The sequence below is a fragment of the Prorops nasuta genome, unplaced genomic scaffold, assembly GCF_024137725.1.
Source record: "Prorops nasuta isolate Cenicafe-Biocafe unplaced genomic scaffold, Cenicafe_Pnas_1.2 PNAS00003, whole genome shotgun sequence".
NCBI classification, from domain to species: Eukaryota; Metazoa; Arthropoda; class Insecta; order Hymenoptera; family Bethylidae; genus Prorops; species Prorops nasuta.
The window spans coordinates 4,921,547-4,943,839 of NW_027116800.1; the positions used below are offsets into that span (position 1 = coordinate 4,921,547).

At 38.6% G+C, this 22,293-nt stretch overlaps 2 protein-coding genes across 4 annotated transcripts in view; one reads left to right on the forward strand and one right to left on the reverse strand.

Moving 5' to 3' along the window:
• The window catches only part of LOC136785671 (kinesin-like protein KIF26A), a 320,836-nt gene that overhangs the window by 177,669 nt on the left and 120,874 nt on the right, over window positions 1–22,293 (forward strand). The gene's annotated exons all lie outside the window — the stretch shown is intronic.
• LOC136786150 (uncharacterized) lies at window positions 19,382–20,209 on the reverse strand. The gene is made up of 4 exons (XM_066747683.1): window positions 20,027–20,209; window positions 19,882–19,929; window positions 19,611–19,752; window positions 19,382–19,539 (listed from the first exon to the last, which is right to left on the reverse strand). Exons 1-4 carry the CDS (start codon window positions 20,207–20,209, stop codon window positions 19,475–19,477), a joined length of 438 nt encoding a protein of 145 aa, XP_066603780.1. The 3' UTR covers window positions 19,382–19,474.

Consider the following 22,293-nt stretch of genomic DNA (forward strand, 5'->3'; position numbering starts at 1 on the left):
ATTTACTTCCATCTATTTTCTGTAGTAGAAGGTTTAATGCAAGGTTTATATTTACACATATACGTAGCATAAGCGGCTACACCCTATGCATGAAATCTCTAAATCGATTTTACTGCATTTTTACTCTGTTTAAGCTCCTTCGCTGCTTTCTCAATTCATCATCTCGGCCGCTCGATCAATGCCTCTCTTACCTTATATACTTTTATATAAAGAAACTAACGAAAAAAATTCCGACGCTGATGAAGTTCTCGCGTTCAAGTAGGGTCGCATAGATTAATAATGTGAAAGAAAAAGAAGAAGAGAAAACTTACAGTGTTTATGTAGCATTGCTATGCAAACTTAAGAGCATTAACAAGTTGTATTTATTTTTGCAAGAAAATTTGTATCCTCGGAAACAGGAAAATTAAATCAATTATTTTTGTAGCAGTCCCCAAGGCCTATTCACTTCAATGCCAAATAGAATTTCACGCTTTTCAGAGGTGGAAGCATTTTTTTGCTTCCTGGAACCTTTGAGAGTGAGAGAGATGGAAGTTGGAAGGAGCGAATTCTTGGGCTCCCGGAGATGGAACGAGATTGGAAGAAGGGGTAGTGGATTTTTAAGCAATTCTCGTCACATTCGGGACTTCTCCTCTCGTTTGTAGAGTGCAGCTTTTAGCTAGTAGGTGGACCTGATGCCAGCTAGGTACTATATCGAATCTTTCGCTTGGACAAACCGAAACTTCTTATTGCTTCCCGCCTTGCAATCTTGCAATTCAAATAGACTTCCAGCTAGGGCAATTTATTTAAATTTTTACTACTCACTCTACGATAAACTCGTTGTTTAAAGATCCTTCCAAATGAACTTTTTCCAATTGGACTCTTCTTGCATTAGAAATCCTTTGTGCTTGAAATCATTTAAAAGTTTTTTTTACAAATTATGTTTAGCACAATACCCCTAATAATTCATATATAGCTATAGAAGCTTCAACCCGATTTTAGAAATATCTGTTTTTCGTAGCAATTAGTAACATTATAATATGAAATTGTGTGCTATTATAAAGATTTTATTCTAGCTATCACAATTATAATGGGAAACTTATAAGACTTGAGCATGTTAGTCATGTAGCATCGTTTACTTCAGAACGTCACGAGATTTGTAAGATAGGAGAGAAGGGATATTGGCGGATGGCCAGACGAATTAAGATCGCATTTTCGGATCTATCCTGATGGATCGTTCCTCGATTACTCGTGCTAATCCTACTTCTATGACTGCGGTGAACCGTACTTGAACGAAAGTAATTCGTCACTCTGCGCCTATTTGGCTTTCAAGCTTCGTCAAGAAATCGAAGCAGCTAAATTGCTCTGCTATAACTAAAATGTCCTCTTAGTTGTTCCAATGCAGGATTTACTTGTCATTAAATGACAATCATCGCAGGACTTCCAACTTATATAATAGGTTATTCATTGTCAGAGCTTATTAAAACAAATGAGGGAAATATTATGACATAGTCATAATAATCCAAACTTTAAAATGATTCCTCAAAATGGCTTTATAGAGCTGCCTTTATGCCAAAAGTTGATCGAAGTTGAGGTTTATTGCTGGAGTTTCTACGGCAGATTTACCGAATGCTTTGCTTTCAATGGTTGTATACAATATTATCGCATATATACAACGTACAGTATATATATATATATATTTGGTTGGGCAACAGTCCAGTTGAAATTTGCCGTACACAATGTCGTAACGATAGTTACCAGGAGGAGAAGGAGGAGGAGAGGGCTTGATCGAACGAAGGAGAAGAATATTTCGTGCGTATATGTGTACCTGCGTCGTTTTCGTTTCGATGCATCTTGGGTATCGAGATGTCGAGCGGCGATACGCGGGTAATACACGGACGACCACGAAAAGCGGTTCCAGACCTGAATACCCAATGCATTTCTGGGACGAGTTGGACGTGTGTCGACTCCGGCTTCGGACTTGCAGCCTATCCGGAAGAGTAGTCCTCCTCTTCCGAGATCTCGTCAGCGTTGTTAGAAGCTCTTTCTCGATATTCTTAAAATCTCCTCTACTTTCGAACTTACGTGTCCGTGAATTATTTGGCTGCCTATACGATTTGCCAAATTTTAACCGGTCTATCAAATTCTTCTATTCGTCTCTATACGATTCAACGAAACCTCTTTTCTCTTATTGGCTAATCATGAAATTTATCAATGTTATTAAGATGATTTTTCGATTTAATAAAAATAACCTCAAGTTGTTTACTTACAAACTAAATGTATTTATTTGCTATACTACAATATTTAAAATTTGTCCTTCTACAGAATTTTCAGTCGACTTTTGATGTTATATAATTTTATCAAAGTATTTCGGACGTATACCCTAGGCGATATATCAATCTGCTCCGAAGGAACATAATGTATGTTAACATCAAATCAATATTGTAGTACTACTTTTTCCTCCCTATATTATTATCATAGAAATTCAAATAATATGACTATGCTTGTTTTTTTCTCTGAAAAATTTAATTTTATTCTGTCATCATAACATCATAATAGGATTAAATTGATTTTTCAAACTCTTGAAATTTGTTGGTAGACGTAATGCGTCACACTAACGTAAAATGCTTTGTATTTTAAAGTGAATATATTTATCAATGGCATGACATTATTGATGTTTCACGGTGATTCGCTTAGAGATATTGTATTGTACCTAAACAATAATCGACAGTTAATTAGCGGGATAAAAGAGGCACGATAAGCTAGTTACAATACTTTTCTGTTGCAATAAACCGTGCTTTATTATAGAAATTCATAAAGCAAGCCCTAAACTTATAATAGTAGCTTGACAGCTCGGACATATAATTGACGTTCTGTTAATTAAACGATAAAAGGACTGGCAGTAAGAGTGCGGAAAAGGGAAGTCAATCAATAATTAGATAGAATAATGTTTCGCCAAGGAAAGCTATAATTCTTATAATTAAATTTCCACAGTACAAGATAAGAAAAACTGACCCAATTGTTTTATTTCATAAAGAGGGTAGAAAAATTGGGTGGTGACGAAGGCTGAGTAATCGTTTCTTCTTGACTTATGAATCATGGCTTCACATTTTTCGTTGTATACTGCCACGAATATCGTGCCGTACAGCGATATAATTATAATATTACAGAGCTGTCGCGATAACGTCGCAGCACACCATGACTGCCTTGAGAAATTCCGAGCTTTCGCTATTTACTCTCAATAATTATAATTGCTCCTCCTACTTGTGACTTTCACCCTTCTCTTCTCATCACTCGCTATATATTCTAAAGAATTTGCACGTAAAATCCATATTAAATTTATTAGAATAAATATAGGCGAATCTCTATAAGCACCTATCGGGTTAAAGCGTTGTTTCAAATACAATTAGTCTCCCCTTTCTAAGCTATATATGTAAGGTGTATTCCCTACAGTATTCTATATCTATATTAATAATTAATATGTATAGATAAAAAGTAACGAAACTGTTTTACAATCGAACCAACTGAGAGGATTTCGAAGCGTCTCGAAAGGAAAAATGAAAAAGTAGGCGATGAGGGCCAGATGAGCAAGAGGCCAGCTAGACAGCCCAAGGGTATAAAAAACCGAGCAACGAAGAAACCTCTTATATCGTATTCCGCGGTCGCAGAAAATGAATTTATCCAACGCTGTGCCTTTAGACCTCTTATACCTATGGATATGTGCAGTTTCCAACGTATCCCTAAGCAAAAGACATTACTTATTCCATCTTGTCTCCATTAGGGAGAAAGCTTCTACCATATCCCTCGTACATCTCGTCATAACGTTAGCCGTTCTCTTCCGTTAAGTTGACGAAAACACGTACTTTTAACATTTCTTCGGTTTTCGTGCTCGCATAATTCCTCCTCCCACGCATAAAACGATCATTTATAATAGTTTATCGCACCGGCTCTCCCCTACCTGCATCTAATCCCTATCAAATTTCAGGACGGATTTGCTTCCGTCAAGAATAATTCCAGCAACCTTAACAATTGATGGCAATCGGGTCACGAATCCGACGTTATTAACAAGTCGTAGAGGTAAACAAGGCTGAGAATTCTTTGAAACATTTAAATTTTTATGAAAGAGGAGGATCGATTGCTTCAAGAAGAATCACTGCAGAGCCAATCGACGATCGAAGTAAAGCTCCAAAGTCAGCAGATAAGCAGAAGCAGAAGTAGTGACAGGTTCACAAGTAGGCACAGTAGTGAATGAAGCGACTAATATGTGTTGTGGAGGTTCTTGGTCTTGGTACGCGGTATAGGATACTTGAAACTGCGTAGGAAAGCACTCTCGCGTGACTATCGGCATAACGAGAAGAGTAATAGCAGTAGCAGCACAAGACGTAATAGGCATAGTAATAGTGGCAATAGTGCGAGTAACTTGTATAGTACGCATAGTGTACAAGTGCTGGAATGCATGTGTGGCGAGACCCGTGTTGTCGGTACGCGTTGGATTTCTAATTGGCAGATAGTCGACTTTAATGGTGCTCGAGGGTATGGTAGGGGATCCGAAGGGGAAGGGAAACGCGAAAGAGACTCTACTTTATTCCTGCACTAACAGAATGATCCTATACTCGCTATCCGAATCACGTGCTACGTCAGCAGCCACGCGATACCCACAGAAATTAAAGAAATTATACCTGTATCAATTAGATATATATACATATATATTAATTAATGTATATACATAGTACTTCGTCTTGTTTAAAGTGCAGATAATATATACATCATCGTCAATCAACGACTAGATAAGTCAGCTCTAACTGTGTCTGATTACGATCTTAATGACGTAATTAAACCTATCTAATTAGTTGGTAAATTGCTTGGGCGAATGCTACCGTTTATTTCACTTTTCTCACGGGGCTAAAAACACATCAAGACTATAATTTCAAAGGATTTTTTACTGGTTTGGGATTTTAGGTCGAATCGATCTCCGTGCATGGTAGCTTGATTCGAATTCTTGATGTTTGCGAGTAGAGAGGGGGAGGGGGGGGGGGGGAAAGGTTCGGGTCTCCAATGGTAGATAAGAGATAAGACATCCGTTAAAAAGTGAATTGAAGTTTCCTGTTGGCGCGTTGAACGAATCACGCGAGAGAGGGTCGTAACGTATAAGTCGTTTTGGATACGACAGTCACTCACTTTTCACTAGTAAACGCATGCACGCGCACATGTGCACGCAATCGCGTACGTATCATTTCAAGTCTAGTTATGCGCCGAGACTAATTAGCATCCTTTCGGTTCCCGGGTCGCGCTGTGCCGCGCTTCGAGTCTCGTCTCTTATTTGCCTTGCACCACCGTCTTCGAGAACCTAAATCTCTTCTACAGTTCCATCTCTTCCCCCTTTCGACAAGTAAACAAACTGTGCAGTATGTATATATGTAGGATATGGATGTAGATTCGCCTACCGCATAATGACTACCCGATTTTCTTTGTACCAAAATGCATATAATTTAACAATATGTGTTATAAAATTGTCCCGTACACCGGCTTTTCTCTTTCTCGTGCAATTTCTCTTAACCGCTGCTTCACTTATCTTTTAGTAATCCTGTTAGTTATCCTAAATCGATAATCACATATAACAGCTGATATCAATATTGTTTCGTGGCAAAAATTTTACGCTATTACTTTTTTTTCTGTAATCAAATCCATATAGAATTCTTTTTAACGAGGAATTAATTAAAATGTAATTAAGAAAAATTGCATGTTTTATTAGTATCACGGGGTGAAGGAAAATAAGCCGATAGTTATACGAAGGCTTTGTGTTTTGCTTACGATCGGCTTGAATTAGCAGCATCGCTATCTCAGATGGAGATTTGCCGTGGCGCGGCGTGTCTCGAGCGTCTCGGCTAGTCTCGAGCTGACAGTGTTATGGATTATTAGGGTGCGTGCGTGAGTGCGTTAGTGCCGTGTGCGTGAGTGCCTGCGTGAGTGCCTGCGTTCATGACGTACATTCGTCTTGTTTCAATGGACATGAGCCATTCGCGCAACGGCATTCTCTCTTCACCCTCTGACGTTTACCTTCAACTACCCGAAACATTGCCCCATTTAAACAACCTTTCAAATCCATTTTTATTATCTCATTATTCATTTCAGTAGTATAATTAATTTCCTATATACTACAGCTGTTTACGAAATTTAATAATTGGATCTCAACATATCTGCTTCGTATCTGATCCCTGCACCGACGACAAAATTATAACACAGACCCAAATGGAACTGTTCACACACGCCGGTACTCGGGACTGGAGTTTCAATGTATAAAACTTTGTCTTCATTACACACGAATCGGAAACAGAAAGGATACGTATAAGGGCCGTGTAGAAAACGACCTTTAATGGTTATGTTAAAATCGCTGTTTATCGGAGTTTGTGACACAGGTAGCAGCAAGGGGATAATATGATTGGTGTCTTGTCAAAGTCTTGTATCCGTGGGCGTGTCCTATCCCTGTGGTTTTGAAAGCTCTTACGGACCACACGCCGATTCACTTTGAATTGTACGGCTGTTCGCCATTGTTATATTGCTCGCTAACACGACATTAATATATCGCAGATGAATTATGTGGACTCGACATGGCAGGAGATAAAGGAGGGTCGTCAGGCGGCCTGTAGGCTTTTCTTTTCCTTACCTTTCTTTTTAAGTCGTCCATCCCGCTAAAAGAAGCAGAGATTATACAATTAAATCCTTTCCACGTAGTTTTGATAAATGTACTTAAACGCTATGACTAAATTTAAAATTCAGTGGATATATATGAGGTGGCGTTATATGCTTCGTAGATTAGCTAACTCGACTCACTCGAAATAGTTAAGGTGTAGATGTGTAACGTGGTCGCGCTAGTGATGTAATCCAGCTTTTTGGGGTGAGCGAGCCAGCAGAGAATACTATTCTTTTCTCTAGTTGAAATCACGATACGTTAACGAGAATCTTTTTTTCTAGCCCTAACGATTATCATTTTATTTCACGTCTTCTTTTCATACCGAATAGTATAATTGGTTGGAAAAATTAGTTTTATCAATATTTCAGGATTTTTAAGATTATAGCAGCATATGAAATGACGAGTGTAAAAGTTCGAAACTTTTTCAGGTAAATAATTGCCGATGACACGTGACGAAGACGACGAGACACACAGAACAGCAACAACTACCATCGGCTGCACTCTTACAGTTTCCTACTTTTATCGACACTCCATTACACACAAGTCACTCACTAAACTTCTGCAAGTTGTACGGAGATGGCGCTAGAATGTTCGCTTGATTTTCAATTTTATTTAAGAAAAGTTATTGATCGTTTTCTTCTCAAACTTAAATAAACATATTTTTGTTAACAGAAATAAAAAAGATACGTTTATTTCATACCAAGCAAAAAAATAAGAATATTAATTTTAATAAGGCAATAATGAAATGTCTTTCAATGATTGTTGAAAACAAGAGAAAGTATTTAGGATTTTAAGGAAAAGAAAAGCTTATATTTATTAGAAGTCATTGAATAAGAAAAATATAAGTATATTGATCGAACTGTAGAAAGTCTGGAAAGATTCCCGTCTGTTTTAGAAGTTCAAGGCTCCTATAATTGGCGAAGCTTCTTTCTTAACACTTGGGGTCGATGGCGGATGGTTGTAAAGGGCATAAAGAAAATTGAAAGATCGAGAAAAGAAAAAGGAAGAAGCAGAAGTCGTAGGAGACATGAGTTAATTTCTGAGATAATCCGCGACGAAAAGGAATTAAAGATGATAATGCCAGGATAATGGGTTTTTGAGTATATGGACCTGTTTCTGACTTTTCGTCGAAGAGGCAATTTCGGTTCTCGCGCGGTTAGCTTTGACTCTCGGCAAGTCGTAACTCCTCGCGGAATGAAAAACTAGGAATCGAGAGGGAATCGCCGGAGAGGACGATAAAGACTCCTTGGCCACTCCCATGCAATCTGCTGGAAGACAAATATTATTGGGGTGAAATTAATCGCGTCGAGATCAATCGACGACTTTGACTTCTCCCCGAGAGAGATTCACGGAAACGGGATCGAACTGGAAACTAATTTGTTGAGAGTCAAAGATGTACATGGCTATTGAAGGTTTATATAATTGATATATGCATATAATATAGGCGATATAACGCGAACAAAAAATTTTAGATCCTTTCAGTTTTAAAGACTCGTCCCCACCCAGAAGGACTTTGCTGGAAAATGTTGCCTGGTCGGGGCGAAGGGGTTCGTGGGGGAGAGGAGGGGGTTACTAATAAAACAATTTAATAGACACGAGATATTTGATTTTCGTAGTGGAGAGCTTTATTTCAATTCTTCTTGTTGGTTCGCCCGAAAATGGCATTCCTCCTGAAGGGTGCATCGAGAATGTGCGAGCGAAGGCCCTGCGGCAGATTCAGGAATCCCCTTCGGCTCTCTCACCTATTTCAATGCGAGAACACCGATGTCGGCACTTATCCGCCAAAAATATTTCAACTATTCGGACCCATTAGCGTGAGCCAAGTCAGTCTGATCTCTTTGTCTCTGACGAATAATCAGTGCGTTGTTTCTCCCATCGAATCCAACATCCCTCCTGCCATTGGCAGCATATTTCGTCGAAATTTGACAGCACGACACCCTCCGTAATCTCGTTAATCGCGTTCTCCCAGCGTGCGAGCCACAGCTGCCAATGTCCTGGAAATAAAAAAGTCATTCTGCGCACGCGCATCTCTCTCCCTCTCCTCGATTCACAATGAATCCTCGCAATATAAACGAATCTGCTATTTCGGTATTTTTTCCATTCGAATACTATCGTTTGTTTTTGTTTCACGCGAATTTTATTCTATTAGATTATATTTGGGGGGGGGGGGGGAGGAGAAATTGTTATGGCATTACCTCTTAATTTTATAACTGTTAAATTTGGAGCGAACAATTGTGGTATGTTACTATATTTGTAACTGACTAATTGAGAGTGACGAGTGAAATAATTTACCAAGTTAAAGACTCCATCGGCCAATACGAGGGAAGCGATGGTGGCGTTTTTTGACACGTTGACACATCCCGAGCGAGGATGTGATGTGGCTTGATATGACTTTGCTAAACATGCTTAATCCGCTGGTGAACGTTTGGACGTGTTGAAAAGTATTTTCTCAGGTAGCTTTTTAAATGCCTCTGTCAATTTAGTCGAAATCTATTAATATTATAGTAGATATATATATATATATATATATATAACATGTATAGGAGCGACGCGTTCGTTGCTGGAAGCGGGTTAAAAGCGGAAATAAATGATATTTGTGTTAATTAACATTGGGATTTTCGAGAGATTTGAAGCAGCAGATTATTATTTGACCTAATATAGTCTAATGGATTGAATTATAATTACCTGCAGTGATACGTTGTTTTTCATGGCATTGGTTCTGCAGAAAATATCATGCAGTATCTTCTAGCCTCATCACCCAGTGATTTTTGTCTGTCAGGCTAATGCCTCTTGTGCATTACTTGCCATCAAAAAATCACATTCATAATTCGGGATTTACAAGGACGATCCCTGCAGATCGGAGCCTTAAAGAGACACTCGCTGAGCTAATTATTTCTTTGCGGCGTGCGGGATGCGGTAGCCGTTCGCTCAGATTGAATTTCACCGTCGACGCCATGTACGAAGGAAGGATGTTGCGTTTGCGATGACAAAGATGGAAATTGCTTTTGGCTACCTATATATAGCTATATCTATGCATTCATGCGTTACCTACCTGTCTACCATGCATCTCTTTATCATCCTGCTTCCGCCAGCCTCTCACAATTCCATATTATTCTTCCAACAAGATTATATCGCTTATCATAATATGAGCGAGACTGTCCCGCATTCGATATCTTTCTCTTGATTTTTTTTCATCTCCCGCATATGTATAACGTGTACTTACTCTTTGCTCTCGAACAATAATATCCGAGGAGGATTTTTAACAGCGTGAAATAGTATATACATATGTATATATATATATATATATATACATATATACACTTCCTCTGTAAGGTCTGATACGTTGAGAAGCCAGAAGCGTGGCATTGCTGATCGAGACGGAATTGGACGGGACGGGACGAGAGTTCACCGCATCAAGTTTTGATCGATGTTAGTTATACTTGTGTTAAAGACAACATTGCAGCGTCATAAATTGAAAGTGACAATGTCAGCGTAAGCCAGGACTTGAATCTTGATGGGAGATCTGGTGAGTTGCGGCGCGTTGCCTCTCGCAAGTTCTCAAGTATGTGCAACGTCACACAGTAACACGTGCCTCGCTGGAGAGAGCCTTGTCGCAAAACTCTGGATTAGTTTCCACGAGGTAAACTTTATTCGGATACAAGTTACAAAGTAAGAAAGCTAAGACTGAAAAGTTATAGCAGTGTGGCACGTGCTTTCTCAATATCAATGAATTCGCACGAAAGAGATTTCAACTTTAGCAAGAATTACGCTCGCGGATGTAATTCTATCGGCGTTATTGCGCGAGAGCGTCTCATGGCTGTGCTATATATATATAGATATACTAAACTATATCCACTGTGATAGAGGATTTGCGTGCATTATTGTCGCTGTATTATCGAGATTAGCGCGCTGGATGAGGAGGACGACGACAAAGAACATTTGGAAAGCTCTACGTTGTATATATATGTATATGTATGTATGTGTGTGTATATATATATATATATATATATATATGAGCGCGTTGCTTTCCTTGACATTTTGCCAAAACTGGGCTAAGCTGAGTTTTGCCGCCAAGTAAAACAATGGCAAGACTACTCAGTGAATTTCTGGATTACGTGGTCTGGTTTCCTCTCTCCGAGAGGCCAGAATTCTCAGAGTTGCAAACCAAGCAGTGCGAAATTGAAGGAAAGCTGCAGTCGAGCTCTCTTCGCTCCTTCAATACCCTCTTGCGCGCCGTTCCCGCGTTAATCCCTTTCCCTCGGTCCGCAATGCTGCTTGAATAATTTTATTAATTCGCCTGTTAGCGAGTCAATTATGCGTGCACAAAATCGTTCCAACGGAAAACTATCCTCGATAGAATATCCGCAGCTAACAATAATTTACATATATAGCGTGAAGCTGTGCATTCGCTCATATATCTTCTGCATATATATCATAATATTTTCAAATTCTCTTCAGCATTTCCAACATTATTTATGCGTATGGACAAAGTTTTCTGCTACCGCAAGATGTTGGCATCATTTTTTCGCTTCCCCTAAAATCATTTTTTCCACCCACGTGTCTCGCTCGGATACTTCTAATAACTGCATTTATATTCTTCTCGCGTAAGCTCATCCTCAAACCTCGCCGCACGCCTGGACGCCCATGTCGTGAAGACAGTGCCGCCTGCCGTAGGATTTTGGCCACGATCGTAAAACAGGGGAAAGTATTTACTTATACTATATGTATCGATATATACCTACTAAAGGAACGGTCGGCGAATTTGCTATTTTCTTTGTTTGTTTTTTATTTTCAATAAAATTCGACCTTTTTTTGCACTCGAAGGAAATTGTGATTCTGCATGGGTAAAAATGAAACAGGGGGAGGGGGTCGGGAATTTTTATCTGGGGCTCCGTTCTTTAAAAATAAAAAGACAATTCATATTTTAAACCCTCCGATTTATTTCAGGTAAATCTAATTTATATATTCCTATATAAAAGTATCTACGGTTATATAATATAGATACGTCTGTAGTATATATAATCGGCTTACAATTATCTATTTTCGTATTGTGTACAGTTGACAATAAAAAAAAACTCTTTTCTCTCATGCCTTGATTTCTTTCTCTTTTTTTCTTGTTATCCTGATCTATAAAATCAATTTGAGAGCATTTGCTCATTCCCTCCCCACACTAATTCTATATTTAATTACTGATATACTACTTTTATTTTTTTCATTTAAAATCTATATAAACCTGCTCAGAAATGTAGTATATGTATATATGAGATCAAAAAACTGTATTATGCTTTCCATAATCGTACTGCAGATCGTAAATCTCGAATCATTTATCACTTTAATCCATTGTCAGGATATTATTATGATTACGAGTCGTATTATTTTGTAATCAATCAGAACTGAGAGTGATTGAGATTGATTTGTCGTAATTGAACTTATCTTCAATACAGAAAATCTTGATATACCGATGTAATTTTCTTAGCCATCATAAGATTTTAAGTTGGTGGCATTGCTGTAATTTGAATAGACGGTATATAGAAGTTACGGTATTTTTGGGTCCGCGCGCGCGAGGTGGTAAAAGACAGAAGAAAAGCTGACAGCGGGCTCGTTTGAATGTGCTAAACCACCCAAGTTAAATCGCAGCCAGTCGTCACGAATGTGGTTGGCGATGGTGTGGGAATGGGGTTGAGGAAAGTAGGGAGGGGGTGGGGGAAGGATACGATAGACAATGGGGGCGGTATCGTAGAATCGCGTCCTGGCACGCATTGTGCAGACCCCTTAACGACGAGCGATTAATACCCCCGACGGTTTGTTGCCTGGGGTAGAAAAGGACCTGGCGATCTCTCGAATTAGAGGACAATCGCTGAGTCCGTAATTTCAACAAATAGAAGAGGTTCTTAAGCTGCGCTGCGCGAGCACTTTTTCCTTTGTATTCAACTTTTTCCAAATTTATTCTATACCTGCGATGTATTTTATTATTATTTATTATAGAAATTGCACGAGATATCTTTGAGAAGAATTTATCAAGATTTTTTCTTAGAAAAATACACTGAGTACAAAGTATGTACATACTACTGTGGGTTGGGGGGGGGGAGGTTATACGAAGGGAATACGGCCCATGGAAGAATCCTGATTCATGGTCCGTGGTTGAGCAGCGATAGCGGGATTTATGGTTCTCTTTTGGATATATAACGTATGCCGTCGGTTCTGCACTGGCAACGTTGTCACCGTAGAAGCCGAGTGCTAGCAAAGCGTGCAAGCAAATCGAGTGCGCAGCAAGCGGATTTTGTGAATCGAGCCGCTTCAATGCGTCGCGAAATTTATTCAGCTGGGATTTGCACTCGGGCGTCGATATTCCAAGACGATTTTGCCATTTTACGACCAGTCTTCCTCAACTTGTTTCCTATCCGGTCGATCGATTTTAAAAATCCTACAAGGCACTGCGCTGGCAAAATTCTCCCTTACAGTATACCTATAGATACAGGCATACTACACACACACACACACACACACACACACACACACACATATATATATATAGCTTCAAAGTTAAATTAAATTCTATTTTCAGCGGATCATCGAATTTTTCTGCTATTTTAAATAAAAATTTATTATGGATTTAAAAATTGAATGTATATTCGAGGGGATGTAGCGTACGTTTTGTGGGCTCGACGTAGCAGATAAGGACAAATTTGTATCACGCGGGCTTAATACTGGGGCAAATCCTGTAATTTTTAAACTATCCCTATGGAGTTGCTTTGGTTCCCGCTTCGGAGGCAGCTGAAAGTCCTGAATCTCGCAGATAGGGCTGGCCACGACTTAGTCCCTCTGCGATCTGCCAAGCTGGGATCACCTTTGATCCTTCCTTGTATATGTGTACCCCACTACCAGGATTTCCTTTACCGAGGACACATGCCACTCCGAGTAACCAAAGGCTTCAAAGTACAGCTTCCTAATCAGATACTACGAGGAATCTTATGAAAACTTTACTGCCAATTTGCCCTACACAAACTTAAGTAATCTTTTTGTAATGTTATTACAGATTGAATTAAGATTTTCGTTAAATCTGCTATAGGAGAATAGATTAGAAGTAATAAAACAATGAAATCAGCTCATTTTAGTGATATGAAAAGTGGCGCATGGTATTTTTGAAAAAAATGTGTAACAATATGTAATTCAGCTTGACCGCAAACATCTCACGTATAGCATCCCGCAGATTAAAAGCTAGTTCGCCAGTGGCCAGCTGCGTAAACTGTAATCGAGGCAACCGTAGCAAACAGAGAGTAAAAGTAAAAAAATGATAAACAAAAAATGGCTTAAACCTATTGAGCGATAAAAATGTAAATCGCATATTATTCTTTATAGATATCCTCGTGAAGAGGGTACACGGTTTTTATACGAACACTTCATTTCAACAATATACACATCCAATATGAAAAATATAAAACGGCTTATAAACTTTTTACGCTACTTTTTTCGGATATTGAAACTATGCAATAGTAAAATGTTACAAAGAAATCGAAAACAAATTCGGAAGTACAGAATATTTTAAAGTGAGCGAAAAAGGTAAAAATCGAATGAAAGTACTTGAAAGGCATCAATATATGTCAATTGTTTCGCAGAATTCGTTTCTGCTGAGAGACTTTATTACTTTCATCAAGAGTTAGAAGACGAAATGCTGACGATTCTAAACTTTCGGTGCAACGAATTTTCTACCTACTGGCTTGATATATTAGCAATTGTTTTTTACTATAAGTAAGTAAGATGGAGGCTATGAATACTGTGAGCAGAGATCGTTGCTGATTGCCTTTTAGTAAACGTTCCTAAGATTTTTCTTTAGAAAATCCAGTTAAACCAATCGTGGGTAATATTAAGCTTATCCTATATCGAAAGGCCTTACTCTTCCTGATTGTCCCAGATTCTGAGGACTAGCAGGATCTTGTCTGCAGAACAATTTCACGGCTGTTAAGCTCACACTCAACTGAAAATGCAAGAGAATGCAGAATACTGTTGAATCGATGTCTCACCCCCTTCCCTCTCCTTAACCCACTCTAATTCTAACAATTTCTAGACAGCTTATATATATTTCTTTAATTTCTTCCCTTTAGGGCTATATTTAGTTTCCACTTGCATAAGTACATAGAATGTATCTATTATAGCTTTATTCCATTTCGAAATCCGCTTCTCTCTGCCTATTAGTAGCAGTAATCTTTATTTTTTTTATAGTTAACAATTTTGTCACTTTTAATCAAACAACGAACATTTTTTCCATTCTATAACTTATTGCATTTAAATATATAAGCGTGTTTACAGTGGCTCTAAATATTCCACGCTATACCATCATTAAGAGAATATAACTGACTCGTGTGATAAGATTAATCTCATAATTATTCTGCATATGGAGATGCATTTAAAACATCTCTACTATTTTCTCATATAATATTTGGGACACAGCCCCTATTATAGCGCGCATTCTGAAAACTATTCAAGCAAAAATGGAAAATTGATAACGCTTGTGAAAATGACGCATGATCAGCTTCATGTAAATAATTCATCTGAATATAACTTAATATGTGTATTTTGTTTATTTAATGTTATATGTAACTATAAAATTGTGGAGTAGCTATACATTGCTCTGTAAATGTTTTGTTTATAATGTACTAATTTAATTTGTAGAATACGAGAACGTTCTTTGGTTATTGGAGTTTCGTTTCCTTGGTCTCGCACCGCGATGGTTGTCGTAAACACGCGTAAGAAGTAGGGTAAGGTATATTCAACCAGGTTGGGGTCTAGGCTTATACCAGTTATTCTACGTCGTTAGAATTTTAGTAGCCTTAAACGATGACTACCGAGTGACGAGGGCCGTTTGGAAAATGCTAGCGTGCCTCCTGCGTATTACTCGATACACTATTTGAGAACAAAAAATTATAGACCGTTGGCCTGTAAGCATACTAGGATCACTTTGAAGTTTTGATCTTTCATAATAATATGCGGTAAAAAGCTGGTCTGTAGGAAAACGCGTGCGTTATTATCGATCGTATAAAAGATAATATTGTACGGTAGTATTATCGAAGGTTACTCCCTTCATTGTGCAGGTTTACTGCTGACTGATATTCATACGAAATTAAGATAGATGTGAAAAAAAAGAAAAATATATGAATTATTCTCATATTCATGATTCGTAATAAAAAAAATATTTTATTATTCTTATATTATATTTACAGGTAAGAGAGATGAAAGTGTTAAAAGCTTACGCGCTTAGAGGACCAATGTGGGAATCCTGCCTTATGGGTACGAAAATAAGCTTTATCTGTATACTTTGTTAAGATTATTGGTAGTTTAATTGATAACTGTAATAAGAGATGGTCATAAAATTAAATGGCGAGACAAGAGATGCGCGGAAAAGTCTCGAAAATAGAGAGAAACATGTGCAAGACCTTCACGTACCGCGACGAAAAATTAATTCTCTGCCATAAAGTTTCCTATTATTTTAATAGCGATGGCCAGCCATAAACTTCCACATCGCGCTATTATACGGCTGCTACCATAAAAAACTGCTCGCAAGGACGTATTAGTGGATCGTGCATTGCTCGTAAAGTGAAATTTGTTGGGATATTGGGAGAAGAATGAAGAGTTCGGAGTTTTTGTCTCCGCAAAGGGCGGATGCTATGAATCGGCATTGACGAGATTATCCCTGCACATAAGATAAGATAAATGGGGCTTTATATCGCACCGTAGCTCGTCGCTGTATCATAGCCCGGTAGCAATGATTGTTTTATGAAGATGCTCATTATATTTCTTATTCGATTATCAAAGTAAACAAACATATATAGCTGAAACCACGCAATTGAGGATATTTGAGGGAACAGAAGGTAGAATGTATTAAAAGAATGAGTTGCTGTAATCGAAAACTGAATCCGACTTCTGAATTTTGCGGGTCGTTAGGATGCATGAACGTTTAGGTGGTGTATGGACCGATAGGCTGATCATTCGGTAGCTCGCGCGAGTTTATTCATCGCACGGATATAATGCGCGTAAAATGGACGATATTTAGAATGATATATATATATATATATATATATATATATATCACTTATGCTTTGCGATAATGAAAAGATTTGCCAGCTCGCTTTATGACTTCCGGGTTTCCTGACGACTAAACCACTTGTGCTTCCTTTCCTTATACACATATACTTTTTCCCTACTTTCATTCCTCTCGAACTCTCCTTTTTCTATCGTGATTTTAGCCAGTCAAATATACTCTCCTTCTTTAATTCACTTTCTTCGCTAAGATCTTCTTTCATGAAAATTAATATACAGCTTGTATAAAAACCACTGCAAGAGTATATTGAAATCTCTCTCTCTCTCTTTCTCTCTTTCTCTCTCTCAATGAAAGAATTTACTCGCATTTCGTTTCTCCCTACCATTTCTTCGTGTATTAAAAGCAACTTCATAGTCACTTTTGGAAATACTTGAGACTATCTAAACTATATTGTGTCAAATAATTACGCCGTGTGAGTTTTCTATTCGAGTTGGCAGAGGTGTGTTATTTGATTTGCACGATATAGTAAAATCAGTTCGAAAAAATTTTGCTGTTCTCTAGATTGCGGAATCTCTTGTCGTGCTATAATCACCAAGTTCTTACGCGACGAACGACTATTTAAACGAAACTACAAAAAAAGTAACAAAGAATATTCTCCCAAGGCTGGAATTTTAAAATAGATATTGTACATAAACGATAATACAATCAACAAATATTTCATAATCCTTTTTGCGTACTTGAGAATATTTGAGAAAGGAAGAAAAATTGGTTTCCGGTGGGGTTGGTCGATCGGTAAAAATAAGGTAAAAAGAGAATGTAGGGTTATAAATAAATGTTTGTAGAATGCCGTGGTGAGAGGTAGCGTGAAACAAGTGCTGAATCCGGAGGTTATGTCGTTCACGCGTGAACGTGTGTCTTCAGTTGAGTTGGCGCGAAAAACCTCCGGGAATGCCTGGGTCGCTACGCGCGACGTAAGCTCGTTGACGCAGCTTTCGCGAGTTTTATTTTCGTTAGGCGTTTCGAGCTGTGGCGTGAATTTACTCGAGTAGAATTGCGCGAAACGCGCACGATAAATAAATTGCGATTGCGACAGAAGTCACGGGAAAAGCGCGAGAGAAAATCGCTGGCACGTGTGTTTTTTGCAGCATCGCGACGATGACGATGGTAGTGGTAAGTGACACGTAGACACCGTTTAAATTGACCGAAGAAATAATCCGAATGCTTCCTAACCGCCTCTGCTCTGACAGACATTAGGCGAGGACCTTTTAACGGCAGAATTTTTCCCAGCTGCTCTCTTTTCTATAATCGATCTGGCAGCTCTGGCGCTATCCGTCCCGCGCCAGTCCGGTCCACGGACGGCTCGCTCGGCTCTACTCGCCTCGACTCAGCTCTTTCCACGATAAATCTTCGCCGCTTCTAATTTATCAAAACATATCGCGATCATTTAACGATGATTTACGGTCTCTTCCTCAAGCATTTTTATTCAGCCTGTACCGATATTATTGAAATCAATTTCTTCGGAAATTGCGAATTTCTAGAAGGTTCTTAAGATACCGATAGATATATACTTAATTGCTTAACGTTGTTTTCTATATAGCTGAGCGCAACGACGAATCCACCATGGCTGCATCGGCACAATAATATTTCAACGGTACGCAGTAGTGTTGCACGCTTATAGATAAGTATATGTGCGTGTACGAATAGAGGCCAGGGTTCGATTCGATATACAGATACTATATGTATGTACTATATATGGTAGATGTATATGTCGCTGTGAGCGGTAACTGTCCCTATATATTACGTCCCGCGTGTCCGCTGGGACGTATATCCCCCCCCCCCCCCCCCCCCCCCCCCCAATGGCGTAGCTGGATGGAATACAATGTGCCAAGTGAGCCTAAACGATTCCTCGTGTCCGCAGTTATTTTGGCAATTAATCGCCGCGAGCGCCTGCAGCGCCTCCTTCCCCCTCGCTTGAAATATCGCACTTCTTGTCGTGACTGAGTTTTCCATTGCTTTTTCGGCTTTTTCTTTCATCCATTTCTCTTCTCTTCTCTTCTCTTCTCTCGCTCTGCCTCCCATGCCAGTTCGTTTCTCCCCCTCCCCCCCCCCTTCCTTCTCCACCAACTCATATATCTACTCATTTACTTCCTCTCCTCTCTCTCGCTCTCCTCCTATCCCATGATACTTTTCATAGCTGCGAATAGTACGTGAAACCCAACTTGGAAAATACAAGCAAAAGAAGAATAAAGGCCTTATAAAGCGTTAGTGCTTCGTGCTATTAACGCCTGACATTTTATGGAAAAATATATTGTCTTCCCACTACCATAAATCTTTCTATATTCCATTTAAGCTCTTGATTGGTTTACAAACCAACGCTCTGCTTTGCTCTGCTCTTTCATTTTCTTTGCTCGTGATCGATTGGGTCGGCGAAAATTCCCTGAGATTTCCGTAAACTGCTCTTTTCTACAAGCCCGCAATTACTCGTTTACTATAACGAACGATTAAATACTGACGATTATAAGAATAATAATATTTTACAGTTTCAATAAATCTATATATGGATTGTAACAGCGCAATCTCCATCGATAAATTTGGAGAAGAGTTTAAATAATCTAAATTAATATATTTTCCTTTGATTCGTATGAAATTGAAACATTGCTTTATTATACACTTGCATATACATTTGCAGTGCTTTAAATCTTTATTTGAATAAACTCTATTCTAATTGATTATTATTTTAATGTTTCAATCTAAAAAATTTATTGACATCTTTAAGAGATTATACCGTGAAGCTCTTCTTTTTTATGTACCGTAATGCTTTCCTGGTTTCTTGTAACTATGAAAATAGAAAAGGAGAGATTTATGGACTGGCTCGAAAATAGTTTTAATGGATATGAGAGTACTCACCACACTGAATTTGGCCGAAGCATCTTTCGTCGGGCATGCAGTCTTGGTCGGATTTGCAAGATGGAGGCTTTTCAGCGTTTCGGATGTCCCGCTTGCGCTTGTCGTCGGGTATGTCCAGGGCTAAGATCTCTGGCATTTCCTTCTTTAAGTTGCAGTAGAATTGGTCGATCGTTAATCGTTCGCGAATGCGACAGTCGGTTGATTATGGTTCGATTAAATGGTTATTACAACCATATGTATACTTAATATAAAACAACAACGAATTACTTACGTTTCTGTTGCGATCTGGCAAGTGAATCACGTGAATTTCCGGTGTATCCTGTATGGTGATCAAAGACGATTAAAGCAAAATTCCGATTTACAGCAATAGTTCGAACGATGCGATTGATGGGTAAACGAAGTTCGAATCTAACTACCTTCTTCTCTCCGATGAAGCAGGATCTCGCTGAAATGGAAGCCAGCGTAAAGGCAATCATGAAGATAACACTGATGCGTGACATTGTTCTTAATAACGCACTGCTCAAACAATACTCGCTTGTCTCCTGCTTCTCGCTTAAATACCCCCAGAGCACACACCAAGCAAAGAATAAGCCATCCATTCTCCCATAGTATTCCCTCCCCGACTCGTCATTATTTTCTTCAAGTTTATCTTCGTCGATTTAAACGAATTGGTCCGTTCGCCAATAAAGGTTAAAACTCATTAAGATACGCAATATTGCAGAATGAGCTGATTGCAGGAAATAACGTTTTACATCTTAACGCTCTTGACGGTACTATCTAAAATGGAAAAAAAGCAAAGTACACATAAAAACGGGCCAAGTACTGTCATCGTGATTGAAAAAACAATCAAGCGGATGTACTCTCTCTGCACATACTGCAGTTTTTAAATAATTACTTAAGTAATATTTCTAGCCGCGTTGATAGTCTTCTTCTCTTTAAATATTTTATTAAAATTACCGAGCTAAAAAGTGTGCGAGTTTCTGCACTTGCAGAATCTGTCGAGTTTTTTACGTTGATCCTAGAGATAAAAATTCTATGTTACTATTTTACGGGCGTATAGAAATGAGGGAGAGCGGGGTACAGGGCATAGCACGAGATATAGAGAAGCGTGTGTAATTACCTCGGAGAAATCACTGCTCTTCGTTATGAATTTTGTAACGCGCGACTCTTCGTAGCTGAATAACGGCAAAAATACTAAACATTCGCCCGAATAAGGTGCAGAGCTTGTGGCCTCGCGCGGTGAAAAACGCCTTCCCCACTAGTCTCGTTACGCTTTCTTCGCTTCCTTACTCGCATCTAGACGAGTTAATTATCGCGCGCCCATTAGCATTTACCATTGAGACGAGAACTTGCCTCGTTTGCTTATTATTCGGATAATTAAAAATATCTCCAGCTACACTGGTCGAATGAGCGCGTTAGAAAATTGTCCGACGCTTCTCTCGATTCAATTTCTTCAGTCTATCCTTTGCAACATTCGCCGCCGCAGCCAAATTTTCATCTTCTCAGCCTGCAACATCCTCCCGACTCCCCCCTCGCCCTCCATTCTCTCTCTCTCTCTCTCTCTCTCTCTCTCTCTCTACTTACCGTAATTACGGTTTTCGTTTCATTTTAATACGTAGCTTGATCAATTATCTTTAGTATGCAAATTCATTCCATGTATAAAAAATCTATACAATTTTTCAGCAGAATTATATGTCATAATAACAAATTTCTTTTATCCATATAGATTTATAGCATTTCCATCTTTATGTGTACTACAATTTATTTTTTTAATAATTTGTTTGATATTTTGTTAATCAAATCGTTCTAAATGAATAACTATTAATATACATGAATGAAATTATATGATATAAACAAGAAGGCACACTTTAATCCTTTCATGTTTGTGTGCGTGTGTGTATTTATTCTGCTCTCGCATAGCCCCTGCAAGCTGATCCCTTCCACGTACATCAGGTTGTTTGCAAAGTCATGTTGGAGTTGTCCAAGTTTTCGTCGTGCAGACGATTCTAAACTAGGCATCTCTCTGACGGACACCACCCTGAAAACTATTCATTAGCCTAGCAAATAGAGCACGCAGGAAAGCCCTTCTCACTCGCAAGCCTCTCACCAATCTTACACCTGAAACTGTGGTCAAATAGTCGTCAAGTCAACCGCTGTGCACAATTCCACTTACAAGCCTACTATTCCTATTTTCTTCAAGACTCGCATCACTCGTATAATTAATGTATTTACGAAAGGTCTTCAAAAATTTATTTTACACAGGATATCTCTTTAATCCTTGTATTTATAGAGACAATACTCTCAATGAAATTTTTATAGTTTTCGATCACGGCTCTATGTATATATATATAAAATAGTAAATTTTGCCTTTATTTTAATTCACATTTTCAAGATCTTTTTAAAGTCAAGTTTATTCTTTTAAATAAAAATTATGTGTATTATATCAGTTGCCTTATTCTGTGACGATGAAGCAAGTAAATTTTATTGGAAATACAGATGAAGACATAACCAGAAGTGCCTCCTGACTTGGCGCCGTTAGAACATCTCGCAAATCAAATTTCAGACGTGTGTATGCGTGTGTGTACGTGCTGTATCATCTTTAATACTGCAATATAATATGTCGGACGTGTGTATACGGTGGAACACAATTCGAGCGCCTTTAAGAAAAGTAATAGAAAATTAT

What these genes read in the sequence shown, in the direction of transcription:
- LOC136786150 (XM_066747683.1), bottom strand. Translation starts at nt 20,209, where the DNA reads ATGGATGGCTTATTCTTTGCTTGGTGTGTGCTCTGGGGGTATTTAAGC. An exon ending in GCTTCATCGGAGAGAAGAAG is followed by an intron (nt 19,930 to 20,026) that starts GTAGTTAGATTC and finishes ATCACCATACAG; the next exon opens with GATACACCGGAAATTCACGT. An exon ending in TGCCAGATCGCAACAGAAAC is followed by an intron (nt 19,753 to 19,881) that starts GTAAGTAATTCG and finishes TGCAACTTAAAG; the next exon opens with AAGGAAATGCCAGAGATCTT.